Here is a 16,296-nt window from a genome sequence, read left to right as displayed (position 1 = left end):
TCTGTTCCCTCACTCCCCAGACTCCTGCGAGGGACAGAAGCCCGGAGACCGAGGAGGAAGCTCATGTCTGCTGTCCTTCCTGCCTGGAGACGCTCTGTCCCTGCTGATCAGTGAGCCCAGAGACGGCTGGCACTACGGCCAGAACGAGCGCACGGGACGGTATCTGACCATCAGCCTTTCAGTCAGGGACAGTTTAACACTAGCTATATGACATTTTCATGCTGATTTGTAGCGTAGAACTGAATAATCATGTGAGCAATATGAGGAGCCTGTTCTCTTTCGAGGGAACTTCGAACTGCGTCCTCTAGGGGGCGCTTCGGGGAACACCTAGTCGTGACCCGTGTCTGAAGCATACATTGATTTATTATTATTATTTATAGTTGCGCCGGTAGTGACATCAGAGGCTGTCGCTGGCCAGCAAGTTGGGGTTTTTTTTCAAGGTATGCTTCAGACATGGGTCACGACGAGGTGTTCCTCAAAGCGCCCCCTAGAGGATGCAGTTCGAAGTTCCCTACTCAGGGAACTATGGTTACATACGTAACCTGAGACAGTTCCTAGAACAAGGATTATACTGTATGGTGGTTTTACAATGGCATAAAACAAGATTTTCCTTTTGTTCGAAGCAAGTTAAAAACCTGTTCCCTCCAAGAGTAAAGCTCTTCAAAACTGAGCATTCGTGTGGACCTACTCACACCAGAGATGAGACTTATCTTCGTATTATTAATATACTAATATAGTATTTAGTTATATTCTGAAATTATTTGTATTTTTTTATATTTTCAGTTTTATTTTATTTTGTTGCATTTGTTTAGTTCAACTTTTCCGGAACTTATTTTTAAATCGTTTTTATTCAGTTGTATTTTATTTTTAGTAATTTATTATTTAAAGTAATTTTAATCGTAGTTAAAGAATATTTATATTTTATTTATTTGCCATTTTGTTGTATTTAATTGTTTTTATTAGCTTTTTTTAAGTAGTTTTTAACATTTTTAGGAATGTTTATTTTATCTTTAATTTCAGTAATTTAAGTATTTTTAAATGAAAATTTTAAATGTTGCTATGGCCGCTAACTGAAATAAAATAATTACTAAAATTACACAAAAAAAAGCTTAGTAGAAATATAAAAAACACCAAAGATTCAACCAAGATTAAAATAGATTAAAATAAAATAAGAATATTAACTTAAAATTAAATGAAAATTAGTTTCTTGGGTAGCTAACTGCGATAAAATAAGTTGCAATAGGTATATGATTTTGTCTCTGTTTTATTTAAATGAATGACAGTAATGAAACAATGAAATACGAAATATGAAATGCGTCTGAAATACAGTGCACTCTTTTATCATCTATATTACATATTATTGACTACAGCGCATTTCATTTCATCTGGTTTGTACAGACTTGTATTCATGGGTAGTTTTTTTTCACTCTTGTATGACAGGCCTTTTAAAAGCGTAGTGCTGATGATGTTTATGATGCCTCTGATATCCAGACGCTGGTTTATCGTGATGCTGATGTTCTGATCTCTCCTTCATAGAAAAGGCTGGTTTCCCTTCTCCTACACTCAGCCGTTCCCCAGCTCTCCCGGACAGGAGCTCAGGTCTGTAGGAGAAACAAGCGTGCAGTGATATCAGTGAAGGCACGTGTTCCCATCACTGCTCTCTCTTCTTCTGTGTCTGCAGTCCTCCGGTCCTGTCGAAGGTGAACAGCAGCAGTATGGGACAGCTGGACAGGCTTCCCCCCGCGGGTCAGACGCTGCAGGTCAGTCCTGACTCTGAGGACGAGAGGAGTGTTATATCCCAGCGCATCAGCACCTTCAGACCGCGACCCTACAGCATGATGAACCCCGAGAGCAGCAGGACGAGGGTCAGAGAAACCACCTTCACCACGTGTCTCATCAATGGATGCTCTGCAGTGAATGGGTGCCGTCAGAATGAGAGTCCAAACAGCTGATAAAAACATCCACAGCACTCCAGTCCATCAGTGAACATCTGGAGAAAGACAAAGATGAAACAAATCCAGCATTAAGATGTTATTTAACTCAGACACAGAGTCTATAATCCATAATAACACTTCCTCCAGTGAAAAGTGTATCTGCTGTTGTCTCTAACAGATTAGTTTAGAGCTGTTTAAACGCTGCTTGATCTGTGCAGATTTCTCTCCTGATTCAGACCAGAACACTTTTCACTGGAGGAAGTGTTATTATGGATTATAGACTCTGTGTCTGAGTTAAATAACATCTTAATGCTGGATTTGTTTCAGCTTTTGTCTTTCTTCAGATGTTCACTGATGGACTGGAGTGCTGTGAATGAATGCTGTTTGGACTCTCATTCTGACGGCACCCATTCACTGCAGAGCATCCATTGATGAGACACTGATCCAATGCTACATTTCTCCAAACCTGATGGAGACACAAACCCACATATATCTCAGATGGCCTGAGAGTGAGGACATTCACAGCTATTTTTCATTTTTGATTGAACTATTTTTTAAAACAATAGAAAAGTGAATCCTCAGTAGCCGTCAGAGTCATGATGCTTTAGTAATACGTGTCAGTGTTTCTGTGCACGCACCTTCTGGGATGACCTATTTTCAGCTTAAGTTTCAGCAAATTTACATTTTTGGATGAACTTTTCCTTTAAGACGCTACAGGGTAAAAAAAAAAATAGTGCAAGAGTACGGGGCTTGCACGATAGAGTCTATTCACACTAAGTGAAAATGGCATATTTATCTCACCTCAGCATTGTAATACATGGTAAATTTATTAGTAAAATAAATTGTAAAAATCTAATTGTTAAATAGATGCCACCTAATTGGAACAAAAGGCCTAGACCTACACTAACCCTAGTAGACACATTATTTTAACTTTTGGATTATTTTCATAATTGTTATTGAAAAATGCTTTTTCTTATGTGATTTGAAATTAGAAAAGGGAGAAAAAAAGGCAGATCTGAACCCCGGTCGATCGCGTCTAAAAGAGCATGACACAATTTATCGTCTACATACACTGTCGGATATCGCCAAGTAGTAAGGCACGAGGACACAGGATTGAAAATAAAAAAAAAGGTTTTATTTTACCCAAAAATAAGAAAAAGGTCTCAGTTACAAAATAAATCAACTTGTTCTAACAAATAATCTAGCTAGACTTTAATAAAATAAACAAAATAAGTTTTAATTCAATATAACGAAACTTAAGAAGAACTGAACAAAACAAAACTAACCCCCTAAATGAGACAACAAACAGGTATTTATCACAGACGGTGAGCTCACTTAAACAAGACAGGGGAAAACATACAATCAACACTTTATAAATCAACAAATTAGTTACAAGTTATCTAATCAAAGTAAATAGAGTAACAAACAAACCAATCTAATAATACAAAACAACAAATATTAATAATAAAAATAAATTGGAACCAATCAGAAATATAACTTCATTTCTTCACCCCCCCATGACATCGCATCTAGTTGGTATCGTCCAGTGGAATGCTCAGACCATAAATATTGACTGCCGCACGCGCCTCAGCCTTTTGTCAGTCAAGACCGCGATGACGGAAAGACGCACACCTGAGTCAACGCCATTCATCCAACCTCCATGCCACGGTAACCTTATCAATGTGTGGCCACAGGTTCGGCCATCACACACCCCCTCCCTTCAGGCATCTCGTGGATACAACGAGAGAAGTAGTCAGCAGTCACATTGGACTTGCCCGGAACGTGCTGGACAGTGAACCGGAAAGGCTGCATAGCCAGATACCACCGTGTAATCCTCCCATTGGTATCTTTCATCCTTTCCAGCCACTGGAGAGCTTTATGGTCAGTTTCCAACTTGAACTCCCTTCCAAGTAGGTAATATCTCAAGGAGTCTAGGGCCCATTTAACTGCCAAACATTCCTTCTCTATTGTCGAATAGCGGACTTCCCTTGGAAAGAGTTTGCGGCTAATGAAAGCCACAGGCCGTCGCTCACCAGGTGGTCCCTGTAACAACACAGCCCCTATGCCCCTCTCAGAGGCATCCGTCTGCACAATAAATTCTTGATCAAAGTCTGGACTGTACAGCACAGCATTTTCTCTTAACGCCGATTGAATATCTCGAAAGGCCGTCATCCTTTCTTCTGACCACTGGCATTGATTTGGACATCGAACCCCCACCATATCTGTCAACAGGGCAGCCCTGCTAGAGAAGTGAGGGATAAAACGATTATAAAATCCCGCCATTCCCAGAAAGTACCTGAGTTCCTTACGTGTCTGAGGAATGGGAGCTTCCTCTAATGCCTGGACCTTTTTGACTTGTGGTCGCACTACCCCGTTGCCAATGACAAAGCCCGGGTACTCGGTTTCCGTCCTGGCTACAGCACACTTGGCAGGATTCACTGTGAGGCCTGCTTCTTGCAGACGCTGTAGAACCTCTTGAAGGTGTTGAACATGCTCCTCCCAGGTAGTACTGTAGATGACTATGTCATCCAAATAAGCTGCAGCAAAGGTTAGCCCATGTAACACCTGGTCAATAAGTCTCTGAAAGGTAGCCGGTGCCCCATGCAGGCCAAAGGGTAAAACCCGGAAATGGAATAGCCCCCATGGTGTCCTAAATGCTGTTAAAGGACGGGCCTGTTGTGTCAATGGTATCTGCCAATACCCTTTGGACAAATCGATGGTCGTCAGGTATTTGGCTTTGCCCAATCGATCAATTAAGGCGTCTATACGGGGAGTAGGATATGAGTCAAACTGTGATACAGAATTCAAGTACCGGAAGTCAATACAAAACCGGATACTCCCATCCTTTTTCGGTACTAGGACCACCGGATGACACCACTCGCTTTTAGAGGGTTCAATAATTCCCAGTCTCAGCATCAAGTTCACTTCCTCCTTCAAGTCCTCTTGGAGTCTCTCAGGTATTCTGTAACTCGTACGTCTAACAGCTGCATCAGGTTTTAATATCACATCATGTTGTATCAAAGATGTCAAACCAGGATATTCTGAGAAGGTTTCAGGGGTACATAGAGCTCTCACCTGGGATTGCTGATCTTCAGGCAGATGCTCCAGATGAATATTTCCAGCTACTGGTCGAGGCAAGTACTGGTCTTCCCATTCCTCCTCCTCCTTCACATGACGAATCATCATCACTTGCGCTCTCTGCTCAGGTCGGGATACCCACTTCTTCAAAAGGTTGACATGAAGTACTCGGCTAGCACGATCTTGCCCTGGAATGACCACTTCATACGTGGTGGGACCTAGCTGGTTCCTGATCTCGAAGGGGCCCTGCCACTTGGCCAACAGTTTGCTCTCCTGACTCGGCAGCATCACAAGTACTCTGTCTCCAACCACAAAGCCTCTTTCCCATGCCGATTGGTCGTACCATGTTTTTTGGTGCTTCTGGGCCTCCATCAGGTGGGTTTGAGCCAAAGTCCTCATTTTCTCCAGAAGTTCCCTCATTTGCAAGACATAAGACACAATGTTAATAGGCTCACTCTCACCATGGTCTCCTTCCCAGACTTCTTTAAGTAGTGTCAGAGGTCCCCGAACTTCATGGCCGTATAAGAGCTCAAACGGAGAAAACCCGGTAGAAGCCTGGGGTACTTCTCTATAAGCAAAAAGAAGATACGGGAGCCATTGGTCCCAGTCCCGGCCAGTCTCACCAACAAATTTCCGCAGCATTTGTTTCAATGTCTGATTAAATCATTCTGTGAGCCCATCAGTTTGAGGATGGTAAGGTGTTGTCCGCAAACTCTTAATACCCAGCAACTGGTAGACTTGTTTCAGGAGATTGGACATGAAACAAGCCGGGCCAGTAAAAGTGTCTTTTGATACGTGCAGTGGTTTTCTTTTTCCCTAGGTGGCCAGCCCAGGGGATGGAATGGCTCAGGTGAAGGACAACCTCTCGAGTATCCTGCGGAACCACCAGCTGTTTTACCAGTCCGATCTGGCGGTAGAGTATGCCCTGTTCAAATACAAAATGCTCACCCTTGTCATTAGTGGGTCCCTCCCCTGTGGTCTCCTGGTTTGCTTTCTGTAGGCAAACAGCAAGACTAACATCTTTTTGCTGTAATGCAATTATGTTAGTAGGCAGCTGGACATGTGGGGTTAGATTGCATGTGCTCTCTACGGGCAATTGGGAGGCATTATACTCAAGCTTTGCTCGTCTCTTTTGACGTCTAGATTTTCTTGATTTTGGGATGCCCATCGCTAAATCTACGTCATAAAAGGGCAGTGTCGAAAGAGTCTGTATCGCTTCTTCCGGCTGCTTTGCCATGGCCCTTGTTATCACTATGTTGCACTGCTGCACGGGCTTGACCAGATCTAGGAGCACTGGTAAATCACGACCAAGAACTACGGGATACGGAAGATTATCTACTACCCCTACTTCTAACAGGTAGGTTTGACCTTCAACCCCAATATATAGGTCTGCAGTGGGCACCATTCTTTCCTCCCCATGTACGCAGCAGATGGGTAATTTATTATAGGCCCTAATTAAAGATGGAGCCACAAATTTCCTGTTCACCAGAGTCTGGTCACTCCCAGTATCCACTAGGGCCTTCAGTTCTTTCCCGTTTACGGTCACCATCTTGATCTGTAACAGTACCTTTGGTTTGGTTATCTTTGCTGCGCTGCCTCTGGGAACATAACACAAGTTAGTTAGTTCAGCAGCATTTTGTGGGCAGGCTGGCCTTGTGTGGCCCTCTTGTCCGCACTGGAAACAAATGACTGGTCATCTTAAAATGTTATGCCGTCTAACTTCTGGAAAATCTCCCTTGGGAGACTTACCCGCCCCAGGCACCGGTTTCTGATGGAACGGGGCCCGTCGGGAGTCACTACCAGTTGTCCAACTCCACGGTTGATTCTTTTTTCTTGCAGCCACAAAGACATCAGCTAATGACGCGGCATCCGCTGCGGTCCTAGGGTCCCGTTCCCGGACCCAGACCTGGAGTTCAGGAGAAAGCATGCGAAGATACTGTTCTAGAATGATCATTTCACCCACCTCTTCGATGGTTTTCTCCCGGGGTCTAATCCACTTGCCATAGAGTTCCTTCAGCCTTATGTACAGTTCTTTTGGACTCTCGGATGGATAGACATTTAAGGAGCGAAACCTCTGTCTATAGGTCTCTGCACTGATATCGTATTTAATGAGGATGGCTGCCTTGACCTTCTCATACTCGATACAATCATCCAAATCCATATTAACATATGCAGCCCTTACTTTGCCAGTCAATAACGGAATCAAGTGAAAAGTCCAATCAGCCTTGGGCCAGCGGCAAGCTGTGGCGATTCACTCAAAAGTTATTAAAAAATGCTCTATATCATCAGAGTCAGCTAACTTTTCCAGTCGAGGTTCACGAGGCCACATTGGTCCAGAATAATCAACATTAGGGTCAGCATCCCTTGTGTGGGAGGTAAACTGGTGAGGAGAACGTCGGGTTCCAGGATATGCATCTCCACCCTGGCCATCAAGATAATCTAAATTAGTCCGGCGTGGCTCAGGAGTAAAGGAGGTACGAGCCTGAACCTCAGTCTGTAATAAGCTGAATTGATGTTGGAGAGCTCTAAATCGTCGCTCCTGTTCTCCATACTCCTGCTTCCTTGCTGCCTCCCGGACATCCATTTTCACCATATGGGCTCGAAACAGGCCAGTCAAATCACCCAATGATGGTTCTCTACTTGCCGCCTCCTTTTCCCCATCAAACACCTCTTCGTCTATAGTCCTCTCCTCATCTCTTTCTTCTCGCTCAGTTGGAGGAAGCTTAGGAACTCCTTTCTTTGGCGGTCGACTCATAACTCCTCAAAAAATATAATTAAACAAGAGGGGGGAAAAAAAACAAAAACAGGCACGAGGACACAGGATTGCCAACAAAAAAAAGGTTTTATTTTACCCAAAAATAAGAAAAAGGTCTCAGTTACAAAATAAATCAACTTGTTCTAACAAATAATCTAGCTAGACTTTAATAAAGTAAACAAAATAAGTTTTAATTCAATATAACGAAACTTAAGAAGAACTGAACAAAACAAAACTAACCCCCTAAATGAGACAACAGACAGGTATTTATCACAGATGGTGAGCTCACTTAAACAAGACAGGGGAAAACATACAATCAACACTTTATAAATCAACAAATTAGTTACAAGTTATCTAATCAAAGTAAATAGAGTAACAAACAAACCAATCTAATAATACAAAACAACAAATATTAATAATAAAAATAAATTGGAACCAATCAGAAATATAACTTCATTTCTTCACCCCCCCATGACATCGCATCTAGTTGGTATCGTCCAGTGGAATGCTCAGACCATAAATATTGACTGCCGCACGCGCCTCAGCCTTTTGTCAGTCAAGACCGCGATGACGGAAAGACGCACACCTGAGTCAACGCCATTCATCCAACCTCCATGCCACGGTAACCTTATCAATGTGTGGCCACAGGTTCGGCCATCACATACACCACTGAATCTGACGATTGACGATGGTCTTTTGTGATGTTGACTAGCCCAATCACACGCTGGTGGGTGCCAACAAGGCCATTTGCACTTGTAGACACTTGTAAATAGACAATAGTTATTTCCAACAGTTAAAGTTGCCCACAGAATAAAAACTGGGTGCTGCACCCCACTTCCCACGCCTATGACGGTAGCCATTGAAAATATATTTTTTTCCATACTGTGGAAGTCAATGGCTACCGTCAACTGTTCCAACAGCTGAAAGAAATTCATACAGGTTTGGAGCAAACGATGACATGATTTTCATTTTTGGATGAACTGTGCCTTTAAATGTGTACTCTCTCTTTATTCAGATTATTGAATCAAAACACCCAAAGCAAAATAGACCAAACTCCCAAAACTGAGCAGCACATGAAACCCCAGGGTGCTTCATAGAACATGTCTTTTTTCTCTTTCGTTGTGTAGTTTTATATTCCTGTATGTTTCTGTTCCTCAGATGTCGACTGACTTCACCTCTCCGCCTCCGTCACCCAGCAGGTAAAGACCGTCACCTGTGTCCACAACAGCTCTCTGCCTGATGGGTTAAATCATCTAACCCTCCCCTCTTCACAGGATCAACCCGTTCGCTCACATTCGGCTCAAGAAGACGGTGACCAACGACCGCTCCGCCCCTCTGATACAGCAGAGCCTTTGATTGACAGCCACACATGCTCCGCCCCTCTGATACAGCAGACTTTGATTGACAGCCACACATGCTCCTGTTAAAGCTTCAGGAACAACACAGGACACATAAAACATTCACACAATAACCTATGTGAGAGAACTAAGAGCATTTAGGATTCAGGATATCAGAAAAATGAAATATTTCAAGGTCTTTGTGTGAGTGCACATCATAAAACTGACCTTTAAGATTTGATTCCACATCATGACAACAGTTTCTCACTCCGTTTAGTGTAAAGACAATGAAACAGTCGATTAGAAACGAAGCATGACAAAACCTAGATGTTTTCTGGTAACTGATATCTGATTCACAATGTAGCTTCGTGAAATATCTTAATCAAGTTTTGTAAATGTAAATTCTGTGGTTATTTACTCACTCGTGTCATAAGTGTACTTCACACTCGTAAGATAAGATACTAAAACTGTTATTTGATTTGTAATATTGAATGAAGACAAGGGATCCCAGAGCATTCTGGGAGGAGCAGGTGAAGTGAACGTGTGATTATATACAGGAGGACTTTGAAGGAGTTGAAGAGGCTCTGGTGTGTTTGGTTCAAGCCCAGATCTGTGAAGCTAACGCTTGAGACGTGACAGAAGGCTCTGGAAAGTGTAGATGTGCTTGAGGACGTGTCTGTTGCTGGAGATGACCTTTTTACCGTTGTTTTGGGCCTGAAGACTTAGTTAAAGATGTTTATGTCAGTGGTTTGAAATTAACCTGAAGAAAATGCTTCATTTACTCTTGAGTTTGTGTGTTACTGGCAGGACATTGATTCAGAACTGTCTTAAAACTCCTTTATTTTACACTGAAACCAATCTAACCAGTTATTAATGGAGAGCGCTTTGTTCACGCATGTTTTAATTATTTCTTCACTCCAGGGTCAGTTTGTTCTGATACCTTCATTTATTCACTTTTTTCTATTATAACAATATATTTAATTGCATAATGCTAAAAGGTTAATATCCAGCCCAAAAGTCTGAGAACATTTAATGTACTGTATGTATTTCATACAGAAATAAAACAAACATGAATTTGATATTTGCTCATGTTCTCATCATCACCTGATCTTCTACAGGTGCATCTCCAAAACTAGAATAGCACAGAAAAGTATTTTTTGTAATAAAAAAAGAAAACATTCTTATATTCTAGATTCATTGCACACAAACTGAAATATTTCTTATTTATATTGAATAATTTTATTTAATTTTAAACATTTCTTTTACACCTTGCTTTAATTCTTACGTTTATTAAATACAGTTTAGGAAATGTAAAAATGCATTATCTCAAAAAATTTTAATATTAAATTTTTCATAATTTAAAAAATAAAATAACATTTATTTTAAGTTTGTGTGCAATTAATCTGGATATAGGAAAGTTATATTTTCCATGCTATTCTATTTTTTTAGCTACACCTGTATTGATTATATTAATGATCGATCATAAGAATCCTGGACGGTGTTTTTCAGGTGAAATGAAGTCTCAGACTTTTGACCTCCGCTGCATGTTAGTCTGTATGAGTGTGTGAGTTTAGTCTCTGCTCACATTGTACTATTACTAAACATCCCAGAGAACACCGAACACTGTCTTCTAGAGCAGGACTGTACTTTAACCTGACAATAAAGCATCGTACTCTACACATCTAGGAGACTCTGGAATGATTTAACTTCATCATTACTGTATAGCCTTTCTTCCTCTTGATTAAAGTTAATCTCTGTGGTTTGGACTTGTTTAATTCTCTATACACAAACAATTATGATAAAAGCCAGTGAATGTTACAAAACTGCAGCAGAATAAAAGATATGACTGGTGTTCATGGCAAGTGTATTGTGTGAAAGACTGAAACTACAATATCAAATAAAAAAAGGAGTATAGTTAAATAAAGATGTTTTATTGAGACAGAAGTAGAGGTGAGTGTCTGTACAGGACTCGAGGACTTTCACAGGTCTTTCAGCCATCGCAGGTTTCTCCCCTGCGGGTCACAGGGATGTGAGGGAACATCCAGCTGGTGTCCATCGTCTCGAACTGGGACTGAAGAGATCAACGGATTCACAAGATCAACTCAAACACTTCCTCAGGATGAGATGACATGCACCGAGCTTAAGCCTTTCAATATTAACATCTGAGAACCACCTGGACATGCATCAGGATTATCTCAGCTAACTGAAACTAAATCTGAAACTAAAAACTACTAAATGATTGAAATAAACATTTTTGATATTTTTGACATGTTCACAGAAATAAAATACAAATACAAAACCTTTTATTTCAGGTAGTTTCCAAAGCAACATTTTAATTTACTTTAGCTTTATGTACTAAAATAACTATAACTGAAATAAAATTAATATAAACTATTAAAAAACTAAATTAAAAAATAAAAATGACAAAAACAACAACGTTAAAATGAAAATATAAAAAAGCAAAATTATAAATAATAAAAACCAATAGCATCTCAAATATATGTATATTATACAGGTGCATTTAAAAAAAAATGAATATCATGATTTTTTTTTTATGAACTTTTTCAAAAAGTAAAAAAAAAACATTGCATAAGTATAACATACCTGGATAATTGTATGGGACAGCTTGGTTCATCATTCCTGTGTATTTTGTTAAAGGGCTCAAAGCCGGCAAAACACAAGCTGAAACACAACATATATAGATTAGATTAGAAAAGTATATATATATATATATATATATATATATATATATATATATATATATATATATATATAGATAGATAGATAGATAGATAGATAGATAGATAGATAGATAAAGCAGAGAGATGAAGAGCATAATGTGTCAGTCACCCAGAAGCCCGATCCCGCAGGACACGGTGATCACTGGCTCTTTATTCCACGCGTTCTTCACAAACCTGCCAACTACACAAACACACAGAGCTCGACTCTCACATCATATATGATCTATGATATGGTAAGACCCTGGTTCTTGATCATATTTCACAGCACTAATGATTTATCGCCGTGTATTCTTAGCATACCATGTCACACGTGAAAAAAAACAAGTCAAGGTAGGTTCTGCCATAATTCTGTTAAGCGATTAGAGTCCTTCAGCATCGACAGCTAGTTTAAGACCAAGGTCATTCTCGTATTCGCACATTATACAATCATTATTTTTAGTACACGAATATACTGCAATAGCAATTTTATTCTATTTTTGTAAATACGATAGAGTCCACATAAAATAAAAAACAACGTATTTCAAGCAGCTAACAGGCAAAAATATACTCACTGGCCGCCATGTTTGCTTCTGTAGTCCCGCCTCGAGGATCATGGGAATTGTATGTTGGTGACGCATTCGCTGTTGATTGGCTGAACGGTCAGTGACGTTTTTAAAACGCGTCTCGTACTCATGTTGATTCGAAGACAGTAGATGTTTACTTTGATTTTATCTTTTGAAACGTGCTAATTCTTGCTTTTGTTGGATGGATCGTTTAAATTATGTATAGAGGGAACTGATGAAGAGTAGAAAACATACCTACAGGAATTATAATAAACTGAGTGAATCATGTATTGCTCTTTGCAATATAATTAACTAAAGGTAAGTAACTATTGAATTCAAATCGTTGTTAAAAACAAGTATTTTAAGCATGGAAATCATATTAGCATATTCAAATTGATATCGCAGAACAGAAACGCTCCTTGTGAGCTCATAGAAAGCATGCTTAGTTTGTGTTTAATCAGTAAGATTGTTAACATCTTTACAGGTGATGATGTGGGTCATTGGCTAGCAATCGTTCTCAGTTTAGACAAGTTTTTCTTTTTCTTTTTTGATAAATGTGTACGGATATAATAATCGTAATCAGAATAGTAATTTTCTCTTTTTTTTCAATTACTGACATTATAAATGATTTGAAGATTATTTACCCCACAGAGTTTATTCTAATTGGAGGGGATTTTAATTTAACTCCAGATGAGTGGTTGGATAGATATCTTTACCAATTAAATTTTTCCCAAGTCAATGACATTGTTAAAAGATTTTCCTCTTCAAATTTTCTGATTGATATCTGGAGAACACAGAATCGGGATTTTCCTTAGCTGTCAGTTACAATCATTAAAATTAAAAGAAATAAACATCTGAAATATATCAGTCGGTGTGTAATGAATGAATATAATATACAAGTTTAACTTTTTGAATAGAATTAGTGAAAAAAAAATCTACTTTTTGATGATATTCTAATTATATGACCAGCACCTGTACATGTAAAGCGATATGCAGTTATATTAACTCTAGCAGCGTGTGTGTGTGTGTGTGTGTGTGTGTGTGTGTGTGTGTGTGTGTGCTCCAGATGATGGAGGACTTCTCGGGGCTGGCTCTTCCTCCTCTGTTCGGTGGTCACTTCCTGGAAGCGGAGCTGGAGCCGGGGGGCGTGGAGCTGGGCCCCAGTGGCACTGAGCTCTTGGGGGACGATGAGGTCCCGTCGGGCCCCGCACAGGACCAGGACGATGAGAGGAGAGAGATGGACCAGAGCAAGTATCACGCTCTCAGCAAGAGGTGCAAAGAGATTGAGCAGGTGAACGTTCTCCAATGAAAAACTAAAAGCTGAGTTTTTTTAATCTGAAATGGGAAAAGAGTGGCCAGAATATTCTTCAAAACTTCACACTTTGTGAGCACGGAGATGAGCACAGGATGCTTGTGAAGGCTTCTTGACTGAATGTCACATGAACGTGTTCTCAGGTAAATGAGAAGATTGTGGGACGGCTCCACCAGGTGCAGAGACTGACACGCCGACTGAGGAAAGAGAGGAGGTGCGTGCACAGAAACACTGACACGTATTACTAAAGCATCATGACTCTGACGGCTACTGGGGATTCACTTTTCTATTGTTTTAAAAAATAGTTCACCCAAAAATGAAAAATAGCTGTGAATGTCCTCACTCTCAGGCCATCTGAGATGTAGGTGAGTTTGTTTCTTCATCAGGTTTGTAGAAATGTAGCATTGCATCAGTGACTCATCAGTGGATGCTCTGCAGTGAATGGGTGCCGTCAGAATGAGAGTCTGATAAAAACATCACAATAATCCACAGCACTCCAGTCCATCAGTTAATATCAGGAGAAGATAAAAGCTGAAACAGATCGTGGATTATTGTGATGTTTTTATCAACTGTTTGGACTCTCTTTCTGTATCTCGGCCAAATATCGTCAGATCCTAACAAACCATACATCGATGGAAAGTTATTTATTCAGCTTTCAGATGATATCTAATTCTAAACTTTGAAGAATGGACCCTTATGACTGGTTTTGTGGTCCAGGATTGGTACATTTGATACTGTGTGTGTGTGTGTGTCAGGTTTCTGATGAAGACTCTGGACTCGTATGGAGATGATTACAGGACGGCGCAGCTCACCTTCACGCTGGAGGTGACACACACTGATGATCCTCAGCTCGAGCTGTCACTTCTGATCTTCAGGAGTAATGAATATGTTTGATCTGATCACATTACACTCTCGATGTGTTCACAGGATGAGGGGAAGCCAGGTTTAGATCCAGATGTTGGTGCTGATGAAGAAAGCTCTTCTCCAACACTTCCTCATCAGTCAGCGGCTGGACCGAAGAAGAAGAGACACCGGGTCCCAAAGGACAGAAGGAGAGACGCACCGGTACGAGACACACACGACATCGACAGAAACCCGTAACACATCTGACACTACTGCTCAAACGTTTGGGGTCGTGAGATTGTTTCTGAAAGAAGTAGAGGCTGCATTTATGTGATCAAAAACGAAAAACAAGTGTTTTCTGTGTCAATCTGTTAACGAATTTCATCATCATTACTGCAGTCTTCAGCGTCCCATGATCTTCTGCCTGAGAAACAGTTCTGATTATTATCAATGCTGAAAACATTCATATTTTTGTGGAAACTGTGATACATTTTACTTTTCAGGATTTACAGATGAATAGAAAGTTAAAAAGAACAGCATTTATTTGAAATAGAAATCTACTGCAACATTATACACGTCTTGACGTCACTTTTGATTATTTAAAGTGTCTTTGCTAAATATAAAAGTATTATTTACTTTTAAAAAAAAATACAATCTTACTGACCTCAAACAGTAGTGACCTATTGATGTATGTAAAACTATATGGCACCATGAAAAGGACTTCACGTTTTATTATTTTCATGCACGTTCATGTCTGTAGAAAGATGCATATCTCCAATAACTCTTACTGTTTAAATCATCATCATCCCTCTCTCCTCATGTTCCTGTCAGATGGAGTCGGAGCAGGATTCTTCAGTCCTCGCTGATCCCAGACCAGATCATCTCACTGAGGCTCGTTAGCGTGCCACAAATCAATCAGGAATCAATATCAATCTTTTTGTGCTAAATTATGGCTTTCTTAAAAATTGTAACACTTCAGCATTTGAGGTCAATCTTTTGTAATGATGAGGACATTAAGGAATTTTTTTCAGTTTAATGAATGGAACTGCAGCTTTTTTTTAATTATTTTTCCACATCTGTACCAATGATGATGAATGTCTATCTGTGTCTGCTGAAGCGGCGCTACGGTCAGACCACTAACACTGATCAGTGCTGACAGAAGATGTGATGACTGTAATGAAATATCTGTCCATTATATGTCTTAAAGACTCTCCTGGTAGATCATTTGTGTTGTCATATCCTAACCCTAACCCTAAATACTGGCAAAATGATGAACGATAATGAGATGCAGGGCTCCTACAGCACACTTTTATTACAGAAGTCCATGATTACTCAAGTAGGATTTGTAAAAAATAAACATTTTAAAACCTTTGAACTTTAAAAGTTTGACCTGCATTCACTTTTCCAACTGCTTGAAATATTTGTTTAACTTAATTTGTTTTATTCTTGTATATACTGATCTCATTTAGGGTATTTCCAAATACAGTCAACTTTCTAATAAACGTATTTGTTAAATCAAAATACAACATACTTTTAGATAGAGTTAAACTTTTAGAACAAATTGATGTATCATAACATTTTTCTACACCATTTTACCTACAGTAGCCTAAATTAATTAACCATTAGCCAGAGCTGGGTGGATAGTTGCTGATTTCAGATTATATGACCAATTTTGTAGTCAGTATTTTTGGTAATGTAATCTGATTACTTCTGGATTACATTTAGATTACATTTGTGCTAACCTTTATTTGATA

At 39.8% G+C, this 16,296-nt stretch overlaps 3 protein-coding genes across 3 annotated transcripts in view; 2 read left to right on the top strand and 1 right to left on the bottom strand.

The window, feature by feature from the left end:
* LOC113059702 (brain-specific angiogenesis inhibitor 1-associated protein 2-like) overlaps positions 1–10,787 on the top strand; it is a 44,537-nt gene extending 33,750 nt beyond the window's left edge. The window contains exons 11-15 of the mRNA XM_026228244.1: positions 1–159; positions 1,537–1,599; positions 1,682–1,865; positions 8,926–8,966; positions 9,042–10,787. The exon at positions 1–159 is cut by the window's left edge and continues 52 nt beyond it. Of these exons, the coding sequence (XP_026084029.1) occupies positions 1–159; positions 1,537–1,599; positions 1,682–1,865; positions 8,926–8,966; positions 9,042–9,123 (529 nt within the window). The 3' untranslated portion in view covers positions 9,124–10,787. The remainder of the gene's footprint in view (positions 160–1,536; positions 1,600–1,681; positions 1,866–8,925; positions 8,967–9,041) is intronic.
* Positions 10,788–11,014: 227 nt separating this feature from the next.
* Positions 11,015–12,493, bottom strand: LOC113059704 (NADH dehydrogenase [ubiquinone] 1 alpha subcomplex subunit 3-like). The gene is made up of 4 exons (XM_026228246.1): positions 12,397–12,493; positions 11,955–12,026; positions 11,709–11,786; positions 11,015–11,175 (listed from the first exon to the last, which is right to left on the bottom strand). The coding sequence occupies exons 1-4, from the start codon at positions 12,404–12,406 to the stop codon at positions 11,084–11,086; spliced, it is 252 nt and encodes an 83-aa protein (XP_026084031.1). The 5' UTR covers positions 12,407–12,493; the 3' UTR covers positions 11,015–11,083.
* A 17-nt stretch (positions 12,494–12,510) lies between these two features.
* LOC113059703 (TCF3 fusion partner homolog) lies at positions 12,511–15,925 on the top strand. The gene is made up of 6 exons (XM_026228245.1): positions 12,511–12,705; positions 13,454–13,678; positions 13,843–13,913; positions 14,455–14,524; positions 14,627–14,764; positions 15,374–15,925. The coding sequence occupies exons 2-6, from the start codon at positions 13,454–13,456 to the stop codon at positions 15,440–15,442; spliced, it is 573 nt and encodes a 190-aa protein (XP_026084030.1). The 5' UTR covers positions 12,511–12,705; the 3' UTR covers positions 15,443–15,925.
* Positions 15,926–16,296: the final 371 nt, after the last annotated feature.

This window comes from Carassius auratus, chromosome 41, assembly GCF_003368295.1.
Source record: "Carassius auratus strain Wakin chromosome 41, ASM336829v1, whole genome shotgun sequence".
NCBI classification, from domain to species: Eukaryota; Metazoa; Chordata; class Actinopteri; order Cypriniformes; family Cyprinidae; genus Carassius; species Carassius auratus.
The sequence above is the reverse complement of the archived record's forward strand: the minus strand, read 5'-3'. Positions and strand labels throughout refer to the sequence as shown.